Source organism: Castor canadensis, chromosome 5 (assembly GCF_047511655.1).
Source record: "Castor canadensis chromosome 5, mCasCan1.hap1v2, whole genome shotgun sequence".
Classification (NCBI taxonomy): Eukaryota; Metazoa; Chordata; class Mammalia; order Rodentia; family Castoridae; genus Castor; species Castor canadensis.
Window position 1 is genome coordinate 81,029,882 of NC_133390.1, and position 19,988 is coordinate 81,049,869.

Here is a 19,988-nt window from a genome sequence, read left to right on the forward strand (position 1 = left end):
TTTGTGTCATACAGAGCTATGTTTTATCCCAGGCAAACCACTGGCTGGCTATGGATGTGTGTACTCTTTGCTTCAGCTTCCTCATCTGTAAAATTGAGGCAACAGTACCTAGACAGTGATGATACTAGAATGCATAAACAGCACTGGGGCCACAGTGACCGTTCAATAAATTATAGTGGCTACTGTCATTATTTGCCACTCAATTCAAGTGACCAATAACAAACAATGGGAAGGAAGGATGCCCCCTCCCGCTGCCTACCAATCCCAGCTCTCCCAGCCAGCAGCCCAGCCCAGCCACACTTGCTGTGGGGATGGACAGAAGGGGACACATTTAGTGCTAAGTAAACCTAGGGATACTGCAGCTCTGCCCTCTTGTACTTTCCTTGTGCTACTGCTTAAGCACTTCTGCTGCCACCCAGCAACTGCCCAGGGGAACTGCAAGGATTTAGACAAGTAGAATTTAAAGGGATTGTTAACTGAAAATGCTAAGAAGCAATGAGAGGAAAGTAAAGTTTCATCCCAGAGTGACGATTTACAAAGGTGTGAGGGGTTAAATGGAGAGGTGGGGTCACATTCAAAGCTCCCAATGCTGTCCAGGCATGTTTCTTTCTGTAAGGCATAATTTCAGTAAAACCACCTGGACTTATTTTTTCTTTTCATCATCATCATATTATTATTTTTTAAAGAGCACCCAGATAATAATTTCAAATTATAGAAATTTATTTTTGAAGGATACTTGGAAGGTTGTTGTAGCTAGACTGCTCTCATTAATCTGCAGGTATTAAAATTAAAAAGAAGTCCAAAGAAGAGAGAAGACAGTTGGTGTCAGAGAACTCATTTATGAAAAGTCAAAACTCAAACTTCACTTCTATGATCTACCTAACCTACCTAATCGATGCTCCATACCTTAGATGCTTCTAAAGAGTAGTTTTCTAATGATAGAAGAAAAACATCAAAGATTGCTAAAACCTGTGGATTTAGGTCAATGAATAACCTCTTTGTTGTTTATTCATTTCAAGTTCTACTCTCAGTTTTGTCATTGGGGCCCCTTGATCACAGTCTCCTAAGACAGTGAAATAAGAAGTTTGAGCCAGTCACTTGAAAATCCCTTCCCATTCCAAAACTTTGTATTTCTTATCATTCATTCTCATTTATTGAATTTTAATAGTAGCATCTTGGAAGAATTTCAACATATCATAACTAGCAGTTTTTCTGCAAAAAAAAATCAGAAGAAACAAATCCTGAACTCTGATTCCCCATCAAACATCCTCAGCCCCCATGTCATTCCTTGGGACAGGTTCTCATGGAGCCATAATCTACACAGCCCTGGGGCTTGTACTAATCTGTTGAACATACCTTTCCCACTTACATTTTAGCTTGTACATATGGGTAAGGTCTTCCCTTTCTGAGGTGATCTATGTAAGTGAATATTACTACAACCTCTAATGAAAAAGGGTCCAGAGTTAGAACCCCCCCAAAAAAATTTATGACTCTTCATTAAGAGACATTTCAGAAAATTATAGGAAGAAAGAGTTATAAATGTGACCTTGGGAGCACACACTGCTATGAAGAATATATGTTTAGAATGGATTTTGATGGAAGACATAAAAACATCTAACTTCCATCCAGAAAACTAAAGTCTTTTTTTTTTGTCATATGCTGATTCCCCCCTTTTTCTGTGTTTTTATTCTTATTTTATTCTGCATTTTTTTTCTTTTAAAAAAAGAATATTAGGTCGGTGCCAGTGATTATGCCACACCCATAATCCTAGCTACTTGAGAGCCAGAGATTAGGAGGACTGAGGTTTGAAATCAGCCCAAGCAAATAGTTCTCAAGACCCAACCTAGAAAACACCCTTCACAAAAAAGGGCTTGTGGAGTGGCTAAAGATGTAGGCCCTGAGTTCAAACCACAGTACCACACACACACACACGCACACACACACACACACACACACACACAAAACACTATGGATGTTGACTGGATATTTTTGAAGACAGATGATCCAGAAACAGTTATAAGATTTAATTGCTTAGTCTTAATAGTCTCATTCAAGTAGGAAAATACATAAAATAAAAGGGGTTTTCCATAAAGAGAACAGAAAAAATAAATTGATAGTGCTTGAAAACTCTACATTTAAATAATGATTATGAGCAGCAAGAGCAAACCCAAGATTACCCTATTTCTTTACCGTCCAAATGCTCTATCTTCCTACACTTTGGGATTTAGATTCTAGAAAAAAAATTCACCTCTTTTTCAGAGAATCAATTTCTGTCTTTGTAGCCAAATCCCTGACTTGAATTCCATTTGTGCTGCAGAATCCTGCCATTATAGCTCTAAGACAAAGAGCCCTACCCTATAGAAATACTCTAACATTGATGGCTTTTCTTATTAGAGAAACAGGCTCCTAAAAAAAATAGTAGGTGCTATCACACTAAGTACACAGTGAGCACAGCGTAAATGTAGGGGTGACTCTCAGGCATCCCAAAGGAAGGATGGAATTCTGCCCTCTGCAGGAATTCATAAGCAACAACTTCCTAAGGAGTTATTTCTCTTTTAAATATAACTTCTTGGCAACCAAATATTTATTTGGAAGAAATTGGGAGTGGCCCTGTCCAATCAGCCACCTGGGTTCAGTCCATTACTCCAAAATAACAGGATTGTGGCATTTGAGGAACGCCTCCCTACAGAGTTTTGCCAAGAAATAGCTCAGCAATCCCCCACCATCCACCCATCCTTGTCAACACGCCTCCCTGGGCATTATGAGTGAGTGGACAGCACCGCACCCAAGATCAAATCCAGGGCATTCTTGGCACAGATCCCCAAAGCAAAGTCAGGGTGTGCATAACAAAATCCTTGCCTGCTGCCCTGCTCATCATAGCACGTAATATAACTTGACCTTTGCTGAAGATAGTAGGTCCATAAGCTCCAAGGCATCTCTGTTTTCAGACTTTATTTCCATTCAAGCAAATCTCAAGTGATTTTGCTCAATTAGATTCTGATGCCACTAGTCAGTGTTGCTTGCAAGAGGGTGATATTCGCATCTTATATATAGCCCCTTCTTTCCACTCCAAAATTATTCATCCAATACCTCTCACTAGGATTGACTTAAAGACCTAATTACACTTTTCTCAGTGGTCCAATCTATCCTACACACCATTACCTGTTCTAATCATTTAGTCAGCATTCATTGAGTACACAACGATGTATGCCTGTCATATGCTGATGCTGTCCTACAGGTTATATTAGCACAATGATGTATAAAACTGCCAGGTTTTAAAATCTGTATGACTACCATTGGCTAATCAATAAAAAAAAAAAGCCTGTCCTGCCATTCAGCACTGCCCACAAACATGCTTTCCTCTCTCTGTCCACTCTCCCTATATTCCAGTTATCAGGAAACTAGTCATAGTTTCCTGAACAACTTTTCTATCTTCATATCTCTTTAGCTTGCTTCCCAACCCCAGCCTGTAAATTACCTTACTCTTCCCTATCAAAACACACTTTTTACTGTATCAAAAATTCCCATCCCTAAGACAAGATTGCCTGATCTACTTTCCCACAACATGTCACTTCCATCTTTCATTTATGGCTTGTCCTGTTATGCCTCAGATAAAAACTTAGCTCTCTACATGTTTGGTCTCCTAGTGTTCAATTAAATCTCAAATAATTTGAAGGTAAGGTCAATCAATATATGTTTCATCTCTTTTTTCCTATAGGGAATTGCTAGGTCATCATTCTCCATTTATTGAATATTAAAACTATCCCAACTAAACCTAGTTTCTGGGATCTAGGTGTACCAAAATCTGTTAGCATGGATGAGAAAAAAAAAAGGAAGGAAAACACATAATGACAACAAGCATATGGAATAACTTTTAACTCAAAAGGTCAAAGGATATTGATTACCTAATATCCTTACTTATAAATTATATTTTGTGCTAGAATCAGCTTCCTCTGGTCATCAAATGTCAAAAAATATAACCATAGGTGTTTTAGGTTACTGTAGATTCAATTTAAAATCACTTCTCTGTGTATATGTGTAGAGTCATACTTCCTTAGATGTGTCTCTTACTTGATCTGAGTTGATTTTGATCTTGTTCCTGTGGGGTTTTTTGGACGTGCAGAAGCAAATCCTCTATCTCTCATCATTATAGCTTAGGTGTCTCAGACCAATGCATTAGATACCATCAGAAAGCTAGTACCAACCTAGCAGCATCAGAAAGCTGGCTCCAGCTCCCTGTTACTTTGCCTCTGAGTAGCAGGCTTTGAGTTGAGGAAATGATAAACATTTGGCTGAACTCACAGAACAGACCTGTAGTCCTGATCGACTTGCCCTAAGGCTCAGTAGCCCTCTTAGGAATTAACTGTCTGTTAGTATTTTGCAATACCTTAAAGGGTCCATGTAGAGTAACTGCCACCTTCCAACAAAAGGCAAAGCAAATTGGGTGGAAAACAAAAGGAAACTAATGGTTTAGGAGCACCTACAATAACCATAAGCTTAGCAGTACTCCTGTGTTCTAATTTAATCCTTGCAAATCCATGGAGTAGATATTATTAATCCTATTTTAGATATAAGAGCACAAGTTTCAAAAAAGTTATATTGCAAAGCTAGTAAGTGACAGATCTGAGATTAGAACTATGGACTGTAGAATCCTAAATAATATGAACATTTTACCACATAAAACTGCAAGCCTCACCATCTCCAACCTTCAGGAGTTAGAAGAAGCCCTTCTTTCATTCTATGAATCTACTAAGAATTAGATTAAGTTGCAAATTTTAAAAAATCCCAATAATCAATTGTATGTCTCTTCTCCTAGTAAAGGAAGACCAAAGGTACAGTTTAGGAATGGAGGGGCAGTTCTACAGAGTTATTAGGTAGCCAGGTTCCTCCCAGCACTCCACTGTGTCATCCCTAAGTGTGATCCTTGAATCCATGGTCACAGTGCTGGAGCATGACATTCATATTACAGGTAGGAGGGAGAAGTGGGAAGGGACAGAGAAGAATGTTTCCTTGTCTTCTGAGGAATCTTCCTGGAAGTTATTCCATTTCTTCCACTCATATTTCATTGGACGCAACTTAGTCAAATGGACAGACTTAGGTTCAAGACAGCCCAAGGGAGATAGATACTTAGTGTTTTGGTTCGGTATATAGCCACCCCAATGTCAGAAGGGAAGATGAGAAAATGTTGCCTTTAGTATTTAGTACTTAAAATTCTACTGTAATGGTGAATTTAAAGTTGTAAAGACTGAATTTTCAAGAATTTAAAATAGAAGGAAAAAGTGGGGAAAAAAATTGGATTTTTTATTTTTGCCTAAAAACACTCTATAAAGAAGGCACAACTTGTTTCTTGCCTAAGTGGAATGAGAAGATGGGCCAATCATATCATTCCTCTTTAGCCTGATGCCACTCTTCAGAAGACAGGACACACCTTACTACTAGTTCCATTATTCACTTATTTTGACAGTCATATTAAGAGTTTAGAAACCTAAACCCTGTCAAGATTATGGCCGTCTTCTCTACTCATGCACATATCAAAATATTAAATAAAAAAGTAAATCACAAAGCAGAAGACTTTCATGGATTCAAAAATTAAGTATTGGGGGCTTGAGGTGTGGCTCAAATGGTAAAGAGCCTGCTTTGCAAGCATGAAGCCCTAAATTCAAACCCCAGTCCCACCAAAGCAATAAATAAATAAAATTGATACTTTCTGGATTGATAGATTCCAAAAATTTTTATAAATACTTTAAATTTTTATCATTTTTGGTGGCATGTTTTGTTATTATCTTATACCTATGCTTTTCTACCTATTAGGTAATTTAGCACTGTTTACCATATTTCTTGGATTTCAGTTGCTTTCAGGACTTCTTCTCCTGAATCCTATAGACTGAAAAAATTTTCTTTAAATAGTGATTAATTTTCAGGAACAAAATATTGTGCCACTTTATACTGTTCATCGAAAAGTATTTGGGAAAAGAGAACAAGAAATCAGGGAGTTACTCCTTAGGAAAGACAGCTACACGAATTTTATTCAATAATCTCTCACCTTATCTTTCTCTCAATGGAATTGCTTTGATTTAAGTTTTAAAAATATATCTTCACTGATGAGGTAAACACACCATTAGATGGAGCAATGGAATATACACCTAAATGAAGAAAAATTTAACCTACTCCATATCTTGCTATAATGTTGTCGTTGATTTGTTTGTTTGTATTTTGAGAGAGGCTCTTGCTATGTAGCCAGGTGACAATCCTCTTGCCCCTAACTCCCCAGTTTTGGACTTATAGATGTGTGTGCCACCATGCTTAGCTAAATGCTATGTATTTTTAGTAGACTGAAAACAGGAATTATAAAAAAATATATAAGTGTGAGTGCATCTGGGGATTAAGACTAAGGAGAAGAGCAGGAGAATGAAAAAGCAGAGAAAGAACAATTTGTCAGTTAAACCTGGAAAAATACATCAAACACAAACTCTAGCTTTATGTTCCCTTCTCCTAGTCTATCCTTCCCTTAGTGCTGCAAAATTAATGCACAAATACACTAATTCTGCTATAAATATTAAAGATTCACAAAGTAAAACTGTCACTGGTCACAGTACTCCTTGTCCACTGACACAGAATTCTTAACTTCTAATTTCATAGAACCAAAACTAGAAATGAGCTTCTAAAATCTTGATTAACCATTGACCCAAGACATGACAAAGACTTTGCCATCTAATTTAACCCAACTCACGTTACAAGGGAGTAAATTATGTCTCTAGGGGAAGAAGTAACATAATACATTGGAAGAAAAATTCAGACAAGCATTCAGATTTTATTTCCAAACCAGAAGTTGAAACCCCATACTGTGTTTCTAAGTAGTTGCCCTCATTTAACTAGGATTAACAAGGGTATATGCTCTTTATGAGTGAATGAGCTAAAAAGATGCACTTTCCAATCCCCGCCTACTTCTCCATGCCAACACCCATTACAATCACCAACAATATTCTGTTGCCTCCATTCCAGTCACCAACAATATTCTGCTGCTTCCACTTATTAAACTGAAACACTTCTCAGAACTCAAGCAAACTCCACAGATCTCATAGCATGGAATAAATGCCATAGCATCAAGACACCCTTCTGATTTTAATCCTTCAAATCTCTCCATCATCACAGATAAAGCCCTCTGTTTATATAATACTTTTCCCTAAGAAACCCAGGGTGATTTATGGACATTATCTCATTACACAATAAGTAATTACGTTAAGAGATAAGTGGGCAATTTTATTCATTTTATACACTGAATCAGACCCATTTCTCAGCAGTCCCATAGTTTGTGGCAGGTGTTTTCCAACTAGTTTTAACTGTGAACCTCTTCACTCTGCTGAATGATGATACAAACAATAAATAAAGAATTATTTGAACTCTTTCAAAATGGCTACAGTTTATCAACACCTAAATATAAAACTCATCTGTACATGTGTCCTTTGAGTCCTTGTGTTCAACAGACCCAAGTCACATTGACATTTACAGTTCCCTAGATGTTCAGGCTTCCTCCTTCCTTTGCACATGTTCTCCCCTCTCTTGGAACACATTCTCTGTATAACACCCTTTGCTTTAACTTCTGGTCCTTCTAATCCCAGAACCAGGAGTCTTTCCTCAAAGAAGCTTTTCCTTATTATTCTACAATTTAGGTCAAAATCCTGTAATAAAAGCTCTGATATCCTACACTGTAGGCATAGCTCAAGAGGGTAGAGTGTCTGCCTAGCAAAAGGAAGCCCTGAATTCAAACCTCCATACCACCAAAAAACAAAAAATACCAGCAAGAATAGTTCTGGCATCCTGGATGTGGACGGCTCCCTCTAAAATGGGAACCTAATTTCTTTATCTTCATTTCACTGTTCAATAGCTTGCCCTTGAATATGGCCTGGGTTACTGATTTGCCTCTAGAAAACAGAGTGTGGCAGAGATCACCCAGTCCCCAGCTAAGTCATATTGATATTCCTGACCCCAAAACAGAGGAACATTATGTCTGTTTTTGTTGTTGTTGTTGATTTTTTTTTGTGGTGCTAGAGTTTGATCTCAGTGCCTACACTTTGAACCACTCCACTAGCCCATTTTTGTGATGGGTTTTTTAGAGATAGGGTCTCATGAACTATTTGCTTAGGCTGTCTTAGAACCACAATCCTCCTGATCTCTGCTTCCTGAGTAGCTAGGTATATTTGTTGTTTACTCAACCAAGTTTTTAGATAAGTCATAACATACCTATAGATGAATTCAAACAGCTTCTCTTTCAAAGGACTGGGCACTATTGTAATTTTATTCTTATCAGTATGATTACTTGATAATTGTCTACTTTTTCCCTTGATTATAAGCTCCATGAGGACAAAAACTCTGGCTCTTTCATCACAATAGAGTCACAATGCCCAACGCAACATCTGGCACAGGACAAGGGTTCAATAACTGTCAGTTGAATGAACAGTTTATCTCAACTTCACCTATTCCTATAGCCTTTCAGGTATCCCAAATAATAAACATGAAGTGCATCCTCCATTTGTAGGCAGACTCTGGTCTGACCCTCCTTCCTTCTTCCCCTATACCATGACAATCCAATTCAGAAGTCTCATGCCAGAGATTCTATTTCTGCCAAGTCTCACATCCATGCCAACCTTCTCTCACACACTGGCCCAATTAAATCTTTATAATTTTCCACCTCTACTGTCACAGAATCTCTTTCCTAGCTAGCCCTTTCTCTGGTTTCTTTGTTCTCCAAACCATCTCTTATACCGTTACCACTCTTGCTCCCTAAAGCAAAAACCAATTGTTTCAGATTCCTCCCTCCCAAACCTTCAACACCTTGTGTCCTAATATGACTAAACCATGAAACTCCTCATACTATCATTTAAAGACCATTCAGAAACTCCCACCATACCTTTCCAACAGCTGGGCTTCAGCCACTTGGGAGACTTGACAAGATCACACTAGTTCAGAGTTTGTCTACTTATACTGGGAGTGTCTTATTCCTCTTTGTCTTCCCAAATTCTACTCATCCTATAACAACCTACTTAAATTCTACCTCCTCCATAAGACTTTCTCATCCCTCTACTATGCCCAGGACAATTTGGCTTTCTGCTAGAGCCTTAATCTGGTTTGGACTAAAGTGTGTGCATGCATACATCTGCCTCTCTGTGAGACTGTGAACATTTCAGTGGCAAAGTCCTTGCTCAGGGCATGCCACATGACCAGGACTCAGGCAAGACTCACTGAATACTAGTTGGAAAGAACATATATTTAGAGAACTGCTTTTTATTTTCAAAATATTGCTGGGAAGGAAGATTATTAATCAACTTTTTAAAAGCAAAGACCACAACCCATCTCTGAAAAAGATGCAATTGTAGGGAAATACATTGATACCTTTAAATCCTCCAAGTTTGAAAAAACATCAAAATGCAGATTCCACCAGATCACTTCTTCTTAATTAAAAGTTATCCAGATTCTTTTGGCACACTCAATTTTCTGGTCAGGTGAACAAAAAGTAACCAACACTACTTGCACCTCCTTTGCATGTCTTCCCAGCCTCACGCCGGGAGTTATGCAACCTTTGGGGGTGGCATACACTTCAGCTATTTGCTCTGCGCTCATAATTAGATTGTCTAGACAGGAGATGTTGCAGGAGCAATAGGAAAATATTTTACAAGGTGTTCCGCAGAACCACACTTAGAACAGTGATTAGAATGCACTGAGAGACGCGAAGCCAGCAGAATCAGCCTGGCCACGAGCTGATTTCACCCAGAGCAGAGGCCATTTGAAGCTCTCATCTGAGGAACAGACACCAAGTTAGAACTCTGAGGGTACGGAGAAGCCCCCTGGCCTTCAGATTCATGGGAAAACAGCTGAGATTACAGAATAATGTCCAGGGTGCCTCCGCCCCCCCTCCATTTGCTGACCCTAAGTCACCAGGGGACAGATGATGTTCTCAGTGTTCACGAGCATCTCCACAAACAAGATGGATGAAGGCCACTGCAAGCAGTTTTCTGGGCCTCAATTCTTCAGCATAGTGAATCCCTTATAGTTTGCAGAATGCACATGTAAACAGCACAAAGAGATATATGTATAATGCTTGCTCTTGCAAGAAGACATTTCTTGGTCTGACCTCCCTGCTCAGCTTCTGTTGGCATATCAATGTGACAGCAACAATATTTTCCAGTAGAAAACATCTTTAGAGATATTTTTCACAGGAAAAATTGATTAGGTGAAATCATTTAGTTATCTCAGATGAATGGCTTTTGGAAAATTGCTACACTAATCCTGTTCCCCACAAAGAAACATAGAAAGAAAGAAAATACTCTAGAAACTATAAATTTAGCAAAACAAGATTAAGCAAAGAGAAGAAAGTTATGTCAGGACCTAGGACCCAGGTCCCTGAATCTGAAACCAGCGTCTTTCTGTCAAATTTACTACATACTACTTTTGCTTCCTGCTTACCATATTATTCAAAACATTGGACATGTGTTATCTCATTGACTCCTCAACACAAACCCAAGAGAGACACTAATGCTTCTCACCCCCAGGTCACAAATGAGGAAACTGAGGAATGGATGGTTAAGTAACTTGGTTCAGCTTATCTGGAGGCAGATCTGAGACTGACTTACAGTGGCCTGCCTTCAGAATCTGCTCTTTACATTCTACCTCCTTGTTACTGAGTTCGAAAGGGAACTGAGCTAAAGAAAGGGTCTCATTTACCCTCAAAAATTACAGTGCATTTGAGGACACAAAAGAATTGGACGCATGACAAAGAGAAGGACTAGAAATGAGAGTCTCATGTTTAGATCCTAAAACCTTCTATTTCCGCTACTGGATAAGTCATTTGACCACTCAGAATCTTGCCCTTATTATGAGCATATTTTTTTAGAGGTGAAAAGTCAATATAAGTTTATTTCCTTAAATGAAAACGTTTTTTAGTACTTTACAATTTATAAAACACTTTCACATTCATCATTTAAATCTACAGTAACCTTATGAGTTAGGCCTGGTAAGGATTTTATTATTGATAATTTATAGGTTGTGAATTGAGACCCATAAGAATTAGAGGGATATTGGGTGTGGTAGTACACACCTATAATCCCAGCACTCAGTACTTGGAGGCTGAGACAGGAAAATTACAAGTTCTAGGCCAGTCTGGGCTTCATAGTGAAGCCCTGTCTGAAAAAAAATAGTTAAAGTGATTTGTCCAAATTCAAACAGCAAGGAAATGATGTGGTTAAGATTAGTCATAGCTTTACTCTTATGGTTCATTCACATGGAAACCGAGTCGTACCTTCCTTCTTCTTTTCTGAGAGGTTATAAACACAATAGGACCATAGAAAATAGTCTTTAATTAAAATATGGGAATTCATCTAATTATGAGACAAATTAGATTTAGGATTCTCACCTCAGATAAGGAATGATAATAAAAGAGATGTACTAACAACTCATTAGCCTGGAGGATAAGCCAAGTCTTTTACTATTTCCTGGTTTGTCTCTGGTGAATGTTCTAACCTAAAAAGAATCTGTATGCCTTCATCTCACAAATAAATGATCCATAGCCTTTAGTTGTGTCTCTTGCCATCACCCTTCCCTTCACATTAAGCCAAAGGCAAGCTGAATAAACAAAACAACTGTTTTGTGAGAACAGGACTTGGGATATGTTGGCACATGTTCTGCTAAGTTCAGACAGTCTTCTTCATGGCCTACGAGAAGCTGAAGTTCTGCAAAGGAGAGGTTATCTCCACCTAGAGCTACGGTGGTCCCAGCTACACAGAAGGCATAGGTAGGAGGATCACAGTCCAAAGCTGGCCCCAGGTAAAAACACAAGGGCCTACCTGAAATATAACTGAGGCAAAAAAGGATTAGGTACATGGCTCAAGTGGTAGAGTGCCTGTCTAGCAAAGTATAAGGCCCTGAGTTCAAAGCCTAGTACTAACACACAAAAAAAGTAACAATAACAAAAAAAATGTTTTGAGAGCCAGCTCTAACACTCAATAGCTTATGGTACTGAAATCTGACAACCTCTTTTAGTCTCATTTTTCTTATCTATAAAGTGCAGAGTGTTGAAGGTCATACGGCACAAGTGTGGCAAAGGCAGCTGACAAACAATGTCAGCATTACGACCTCAGCCCATATATACCAATGTTAAATCATTGCACTTTCTTTTAATGAGGGAACTTGCTCAGACTCTGCCCAGGCTATTCTCTGAGTTTGGTTTGTAGTTATTTAGCAGTTGATTTTCCCTTGCCTCCTACTCTTTTCTCTGCCTGCTGCTACCTTACCTGTGACCTTATATGGGTGACTTAATGCCTGAGAAGGACCAACTCGGTTGGGAGCAAAGATAACAATCATATTAATCTACTTACTTCCATGTTAACAAAAGCTTTAATCTGGGAGAAAATCAAAACTTGTTAACACCTAGTATCTATTACAAAGTGCTTTCATGCTATGTTATCAGAATCTAACACTAAGACTGTTAATGAAGCAGAATGACTATTACTGTCACCTTTTAATAGACGAGGAAACAAAATTAATAGCTGTAAAATTAGGACTGGAACCCAAGACCCTACTACTGCTAATCTGGTATTCTAATTTAAAGGCTTGCTAAAAATCCCTGAGCCATACACAAACAACCGCCCCTTCATCACACCCTGGGTGCACAGAGAAAGCCCTTTAACATCTAATAGCATGCCAGCTGCTGGCACAGGCGTTCTCACTCTAACCACAGAATGCAAATCTGGATCAAGCCACACAGGTTAATTAGGAGGGCTGGAATTACATCAACTCCCAGTGGTAATAATTGGATACCTCATAGGAACTTAAATCAAATGTTCCATAAAAACGACATTTGGTAAAACTAATGAAAGAAGGGGGGCAAAGGACAGGAGAATTGAGAAATAGTAGAAATATGCAGATTTGTCATCTTTCAAAGTAGAGGCTTAATGTACACAACTTACCAGAGCACATCAAGAGGAAGAATTATTCAAGTAAGTGCACTTAAAGTTACCAATAACGACCACTACAGGCAAGTTTTACAGAAACAACGCACAAGCAGGAAACAAAGATGAGGAAAGTGACTTTAGGTAAACAAGTTTCTATTAGGGAAACATTTAACATTAAAGCCCGTAAAAGTAGCATTGCGAGAGTAAATGAGCCAATATAAATGGCAGAAAAAGATGAAGTGCTTAAAAATCAATAGAAAAATCCAATATCCCTATAGAAAAAAATATATGGGCTATGGTTTAAAAAGACAGTATACAGAAAAGTAAAAAAAAAAAAAATACTTGCTAACTGAAGAAAAACATGCTCAACTTCTTTCAGGTTCTAGTGGTGTAAATTAAACCAAAAAATAAGATACTTTTTCTTTGCAGTACTGGAGTTGGAGCTCAAGGCCTTGCACTTGCTAGCTAGGTGCTCTACCACTTAACTCACATCTCTAGCTTTTTTTGCTTTAGTTTATTTTTCATATAGGATTTCATACTTTTTCCTGGATTGTATCTAAGACCAACATCCTTTTGCCTCCTGAGTAGGTGGGATTTTAGGTGCATTGCAATATGCCCAGCTTGGTTTTTTTGAGATAGTGTCTCTCTCACTAACTTTTTTGCAAGGACTGGACTCAAATGTGATCCTCCAATCTCTGCCTCCTGCATAGCTCAAATTTCAGGCATATACCACCATGTTCATCCCTAAAATACTTTTCTTTAATCTATCTCATGGTAAAGGAAGAAAGTTTTATAATACACACTACTGGTTAGAGTATGCATCAAAGGATACTCTTAAGCTTTATGAGAGCATCAATTAGTATGCTCTATGTGGAAGACAGTTTGACAATCTCTCTCAGTTATTCACATGACTTTACCCTAATAATTCCACTTCTGGAAATCCATATTACAGATGCATTTACACATTTATACAAAGTCTTGTATGCACAAATATTTATAGCAACTTTGTTGTTAATAGCAAAGGTAAAATAAATACCAATCAGGGAGGGGATACATAAATGTAATAGACTTAAAATGTGTTATTGTGCAGTATTAAAGACTGAAATTGATCTGTAGATAATCATATAATTCATCTCTGAAGTATGTCATTGAATATATATCATGAAACAGGGTGGTTTATGACTTGCGCTCCTATTGAGTAAAATAATTTGTAATAAGTATGTGTATAGATGTGTACTTTAAAATGTGGGTAAACATTTGCATATATACACAGAGACATCTTCATTCTTCTATATTTATACAGCATTTCATTAAAAGTAGACAAGAAACTGCTATTACCTGTGGAGACAATGCTGAACTAAGGGTCTGGAGTAGAAAAGAGAAGTCTTAAAAATAAATGTTTTTATAATATTTAAATACATTGTTACAATGTATATATATATATATATATATATATAAATATATATATATATCACTTAAAAATCTAACACTTTTAAGAGTTAATATAGCTAAATGAATTAAGGAATTAATCACTTCTTGCATCCAAGAAAAGAGTAAGTTTGAAAAAATAGATCTTTAATATGGTAAGTTTTTTAAGGAAAATCAATCACTTGTTCAAGCTGTGCTTTTTTATATCTTAAAAAGATTTCTCAGTTCTCTCTATGTACCAGGCCCAATGCCAGGTGCTTAATTAAATCACAACAAAAATGGCATCTGCCTCCAAGGAGCTCACAGTTCAACAGGAAGAGCTTACACTCAGTCTTAGAGGAACATGGTGGTCTTTCTGGCTTAAAACATTTAGGAAATGCATTTTTTTCAAAGCTCATAGCAGGACTTACCCACTTCAACAATCCTTAGCAGCCCTCACTCAGTTCCTTCACTGTCAACATCTCTGACACAGTTGACTTCCACTTCCTCTAAGCTTCCCAAGAAGATTCCAAACAGACTTACAGAGCTGTGAGCCATCTTGGCTTCTACCACTAGGCTTTACAGAACAATTAGCACATGTTTTTCCAGCTCCACTCTTTTGGATGTGTTGTTCTTTTTGCTTGGAATGCTATTCAACTTTAGTTCTTCTTCCCTGGATAACTCCTCCTTGACCATAAATATTGGCTCACGTATTTTTCCTGTAAAACTTCTCTAAATATCTGCCATATGAATTGTGTCAAGAACATTTCCTCTTTGTTCTCACAGCTCCTCTCATCTTATACTTACTAGTCACATGTCAAGTTCTTAAATAAAAGTACAAAATTTACTTAAAGTTTTATAGTTGGTGCTTGACATAGAGTATGAACTCAGTAGTTTGATGTGTTTCACTGTAGATCTTCACTGTCCCACTGAGTTCTCCCAGCATACCATACCCAACTGACTTTGTTACTGATTTCTCTGTGTGCCTCACTCCTACTGAGCCATTCTCCAAGTCTAAGGCATCATACTCACTTGTCCAGTGACATCCCAGGGAAGGTAAAGTTGCCCAGGCAGATGCGACAGACAGCACTCAGGGGAATCCGCTGCATCTGCACACAGCTGAGCATGATGAAGTCATATTTGCAGATTAAGAGAGTCTTATCTGTAAGCAGCAAAATCTTCTCCTTCTCATTGTTCCAGTGGTCTATCCTGTGGGTGTCATCACAGAGAAGAAAGATTGATGACATTGTTTCCCCAAGGTAAAGATATGCATTCCGTGAAACATCTGAGGCAGAAAACAGTGAGGAATGATCACCTCAGAAGCAAGGGAAACTGAGAAATACCTAATGCCACCCGTCCTCTCCCACTTTGATCCCAAGATTAAGAGAGGAGGGAAGGAGGAGGATGTCAGGAAATGTTTTACCACCACAGAGCTCATGACAGAATCCAGTAGAGAAATACCAAGTTTACATCATGTTGGCTTTCAACTCATTCCTACTTTTTCACATCTTCCCTATTCTCTAGGAGCATATCTTCCATGAAGGACACAAAAACATCTTTGTTCTAAATTTACTCACTAATGATTAACTTATGCTAATCTCCAAAAGTCACATTACTAGCTGGAGATAAAACATAGACTTAATGCAAACCAGCACTATTTAAAGCTACTATATCCTTCTGATAAAAATATAGCCAAATGAATGATGTGGAATTCTTAGGAACCAAAGGCAAAATAGATAGTAGATAAGTGTTTACTCATTTGATTTGTGTCAGAAGTGAGAGCCCTCCAGGCATACATGGAAAATTCTGATTAAAAGTTAATAATTCCTCTGAGAGAAAACAGAAAACATTGAGAACAATGGTTTCTGATTAAAAGTGAGCTTGTTCTGTAATTCCACTGATGCTAAAACACTTTTCCTTTCTATATACTAGACCCCTCAGGATATAGGACTTTATGACTTACTAGAATTGTTTCAGTACATGTTTTGTACAAAAAACTGAAAAGGTTAATTGGTGACCAATTCATGTCTGATTTCTCACCATATAGAATCAATATAATTTGCAAATGCTATGAGCACCCTGTACCCAACCATTTTCCCCCAGTAACCACACATGCAATTCTTAAAATACAAACTGAATGATGATTCTTCCCTGCTCACCATTTTAAATAGCATCTCTTGAGTGAGGTTTGTGTCCAAGGTCGCTAACACAAACTACAGTTCTCAATATGTTCTAGCTTCTACCTAGGACTATCTCACAGAAAGCTGAGAACACTCAACATTAAAGTCATGGCTCAAACGCCTCATTCAAAGAAGATTTATTAAACCCCTCTATAAATCTGGCCCCTTATTATACTCTCTGAAAGCATCCTGATGTTTTCTCCTTTGGGCATGGGTTTGTCATCGTTTATAAGAAGGAATGATATTTAAAACGTTCACAATGGATGCTATGTGGGCACTGACCAAACAGAATAGACACTGGTACAGAAGGTGGGACTGAGTACAAATCCTGTGTGTAAGAAAGGGTGTGTGTGTGTGTGTGTGTGTGTGTGTGTGTGTGTGTATGTTGTATGTGCCTACACTAAATAAATACAGTCCAAGTGAATAAGTGAATGGCAGTTATAATCATTTTGGAGGCTTTTGGATGGTATGGCGACAGTGTGGGTAGAAACTTCCAGCTCTACCACCTACAACTCTATAAGATTGGACTTTTAAACTTTCTATGTCTCAGGTTACTTATCTGTGAAATGCAGATGATATTATACTCACTTCTTAAGGTTGGGGAGAAGATTAAGGGATATGATTCTCAGGTAGGGCTCTAAAATTAGCTATAATTATTACCAAGAAGGACTTAGGTCACTATGTGACTTCAGGTCACTCAAATATATGCCACTCCTCTTGTAGTCAAAAGATAGGCAAGGCAAAATTAGGTGTTGAATCGATGGGAGGAGGAAAGGAAGAAACATGAAAGAGAGGAAAATGGAGATGAAGAAGGGAAAAGAAAAGAAGGAATGATAGACGGATGAGATTGACAGGTCCTAGTATACACCAGCCATTGCATTTTTTATATTTATTAGCTCTACATCTACTCACAGCCTTTTGTAGAAGATCACATACAAAATAATTCTGCTAGGATATGACACCAAAGTTAGTATTCAGTGGAAAGAAACAGCATAGAATCCAAGAGATCTGGTTAAATCTTGGCTCTATGGTTTCCACCCACTCTAACACACAGCAATATTCAACTCCTACTCCACTGAGAAACAGAATTCTTGATAGTTGGCTTAACACTCTCGGTCTTAGTCAGAGACTGGGACTCTGAAATGTCTTATCAGATATCTACATAAAGTTCTCGAAATAGATTGTATCTACTTAGCAGTACGTTATAAGCTGCTGCCTAATAAACCAGACTTGTTTTTATTCTGAAAAAAATTGTAGCTTTTGGTTGAATGGTTTTTCTGAAAATGTCAGCACTCCATAATGAGATTTATTTTAAAAGGTAAAGGATTCCGGGAAAAAGGAGAATTCTTTTTAGGAACACAGAGTGCTCTGCTCTGACACAGACTCTGCATAATTTGCATGTTGGGAATGTCTGAATTCAAGTAAACATACAGGCTTATAAATAGTTTGGAGCCACCATCTCCAGCTTCTGGGTGGTATATTTATTTATTTTGACTTCAATCACATCTTCTTTTCTTGAAGTACTAATGGAGAAAACATTGGATTATACTTTCCTGATGTTAATCTCCTTGAAGTTCAGATGGCAATAGTAACAACAAATATTAAACTATGAGTAACAATAATGAATTGAGTTTGTACAGCTCATGGAGGTTTACAAAGTCCTTGGATATCAGTGCTCTCATTTAATGCTTACAATAACCCTGTAGACTAAATGTGACTACTCTCATTTTAAAGACAAGGAAGATAAATTGCACACACATGTAAAATGATTTTCCCAGTGTTTTACACATAGCAAGCAGTAGTGCAGGGACCAGCTCTATTGAGACATCAAATCTAGGTATCGTGTTTGCTTTCTCCTCAGTATCACCACCTCCAAAAAGAGGGTCCTTTAGTGTGGTGTGTCAATGTTATTAAACTCACTTCTGCAAGGAGGTGTGATGATACATATCATTCCTGGGATTGTTCTCTCTAGTAAATGTCCTCCCCCCCCCACCCAGCCACTTCACAATCTTGTCCTCTTTCAGTGTTCCCTGTCTTAGGAAAGAACCTTACCTCTGTTCAGTTTCGCAAGCTAGACTTTGAGTCATGTTTTAGTTGTAACATTTCCTCAACTTCCAGGCCAATTTCTAACCACTTACTCCCAAAATGTGTCTTAAAACCATCCACTTCTCTACATCTCCATCACTTCCACCCTGGCCCAATCTTCTATTATCTCCCACGTACACTATTGCAATCATCTCCTCACTAGTCCTGGGATGCTCTCCCCCTGAACTTGCTTTACCTATGTCTACTCTTGCTATCTCCCAGCCTCTATACCCTACTACAAGGAGGATGTTCTTTTGAGAAAATTAATCTGCTCTTCACTTGTCCTCTGTGTCTTAAAACATTTCAACAGTTTGACAGAAACCCTTAAACTGGTCTAAAAGGCTTTTCAGGATCAGGCCCCTCCTACTTCTTCAACCTTATCTCAAGCCAGTCTCTCCATTCTATTCTCCCTAATCTTATTTCAATTTTGTTTTTTACCATGCCTCCTCCAGTTTAAGGGCTTTTGTATATGACATCCCCTTTGTTGGCAATAGTCTGATCTTCTTCACCTAGTTAACACCTATCCAGCTGAACTCCATTATTCCTGCCTCCAGCATATCTCCCACAACTCTGTGACTATTTTTCTAAGATCCACTTAGAAGCCCCTCACATGCTACTTTCATAGCCTCTCTCTTTCATGGTACTTATCCCAGATTAAAGTTGTATACTTATTTCTATGATTATGTAATTTATGTCTGTCTCCTCTCCTACACTACATATTCTGTGAAGAAATATTCAGATCTTAGCACTGTGTCTCCAAGGCTGTAGGTGTCCAAAAAATTTTTCTGAAATGATTTCATAAAGAATGAACAGTCCTTCCTCTATAAAACCTATAAGCCTTGGCTCATGATGCTTAAAGAGTTTGATCCTTGGTTTTACACATTGAAATACTCCCTCATAAAACAGCACATTTAAAAAAATAATCAGTAACATTTGGGAAATGTTTATGCCACAATAGAAAGTGTAGGATACATATGCTATCTACAGTATAGTTCCAATTTTGTAACAACAGCAAAATAATGCACACATCAAAATTTTAACATTGATTATTTCTGAGTGGTAAAATTTCAATTGACTTTCTTTCATTTTGTGCTTTTATTTGCCAGTTTTAGTTTATAATAAAAATATTCCACCTTTATGATAAAATATATATTTTTAAAAATAAAAATGCTACCTATCCTCTAAGTTCCCAGCTTAAATGCTATTTATTTCATGGACCCTTGCCCTCACCTTATCCCCAGGTAAATTTCATCTTTCTTCCTTTAAATATACACCAGCCTTTTTCAGTGCCTCTGTAATGGCCCTAGTCACAATTTTCTCTGTATTACCGTGATTTCTTTAATACCCTTCCCCTCCACACACATTAAGTGGG

The 19,988-nt window shown here is 37.9% G+C and overlaps 1 protein-coding gene across 5 annotated transcripts in view; it reads right to left on the minus strand.

The window, feature by feature from the left end:
* The window catches only part of Tprg1 (tumor protein p63 regulated 1), a 170,392-nt gene that overhangs the window by 50,646 nt on the left and 99,758 nt on the right, over nucleotides 1-19,988 (minus strand). For all 5 annotated transcript variants that reach the window (XM_074073549.1, XM_074073550.1, XM_074073551.1 and 2 more), the window contains exon 4: nucleotides 15,384-15,560. In XM_074073549.1, coding sequence (XP_073929650.1) covers nucleotides 15,384-15,560 — 177 coding nt within the window. The remainder of the gene's footprint in view (nucleotides 1-15,383; nucleotides 15,561-19,988) is intronic.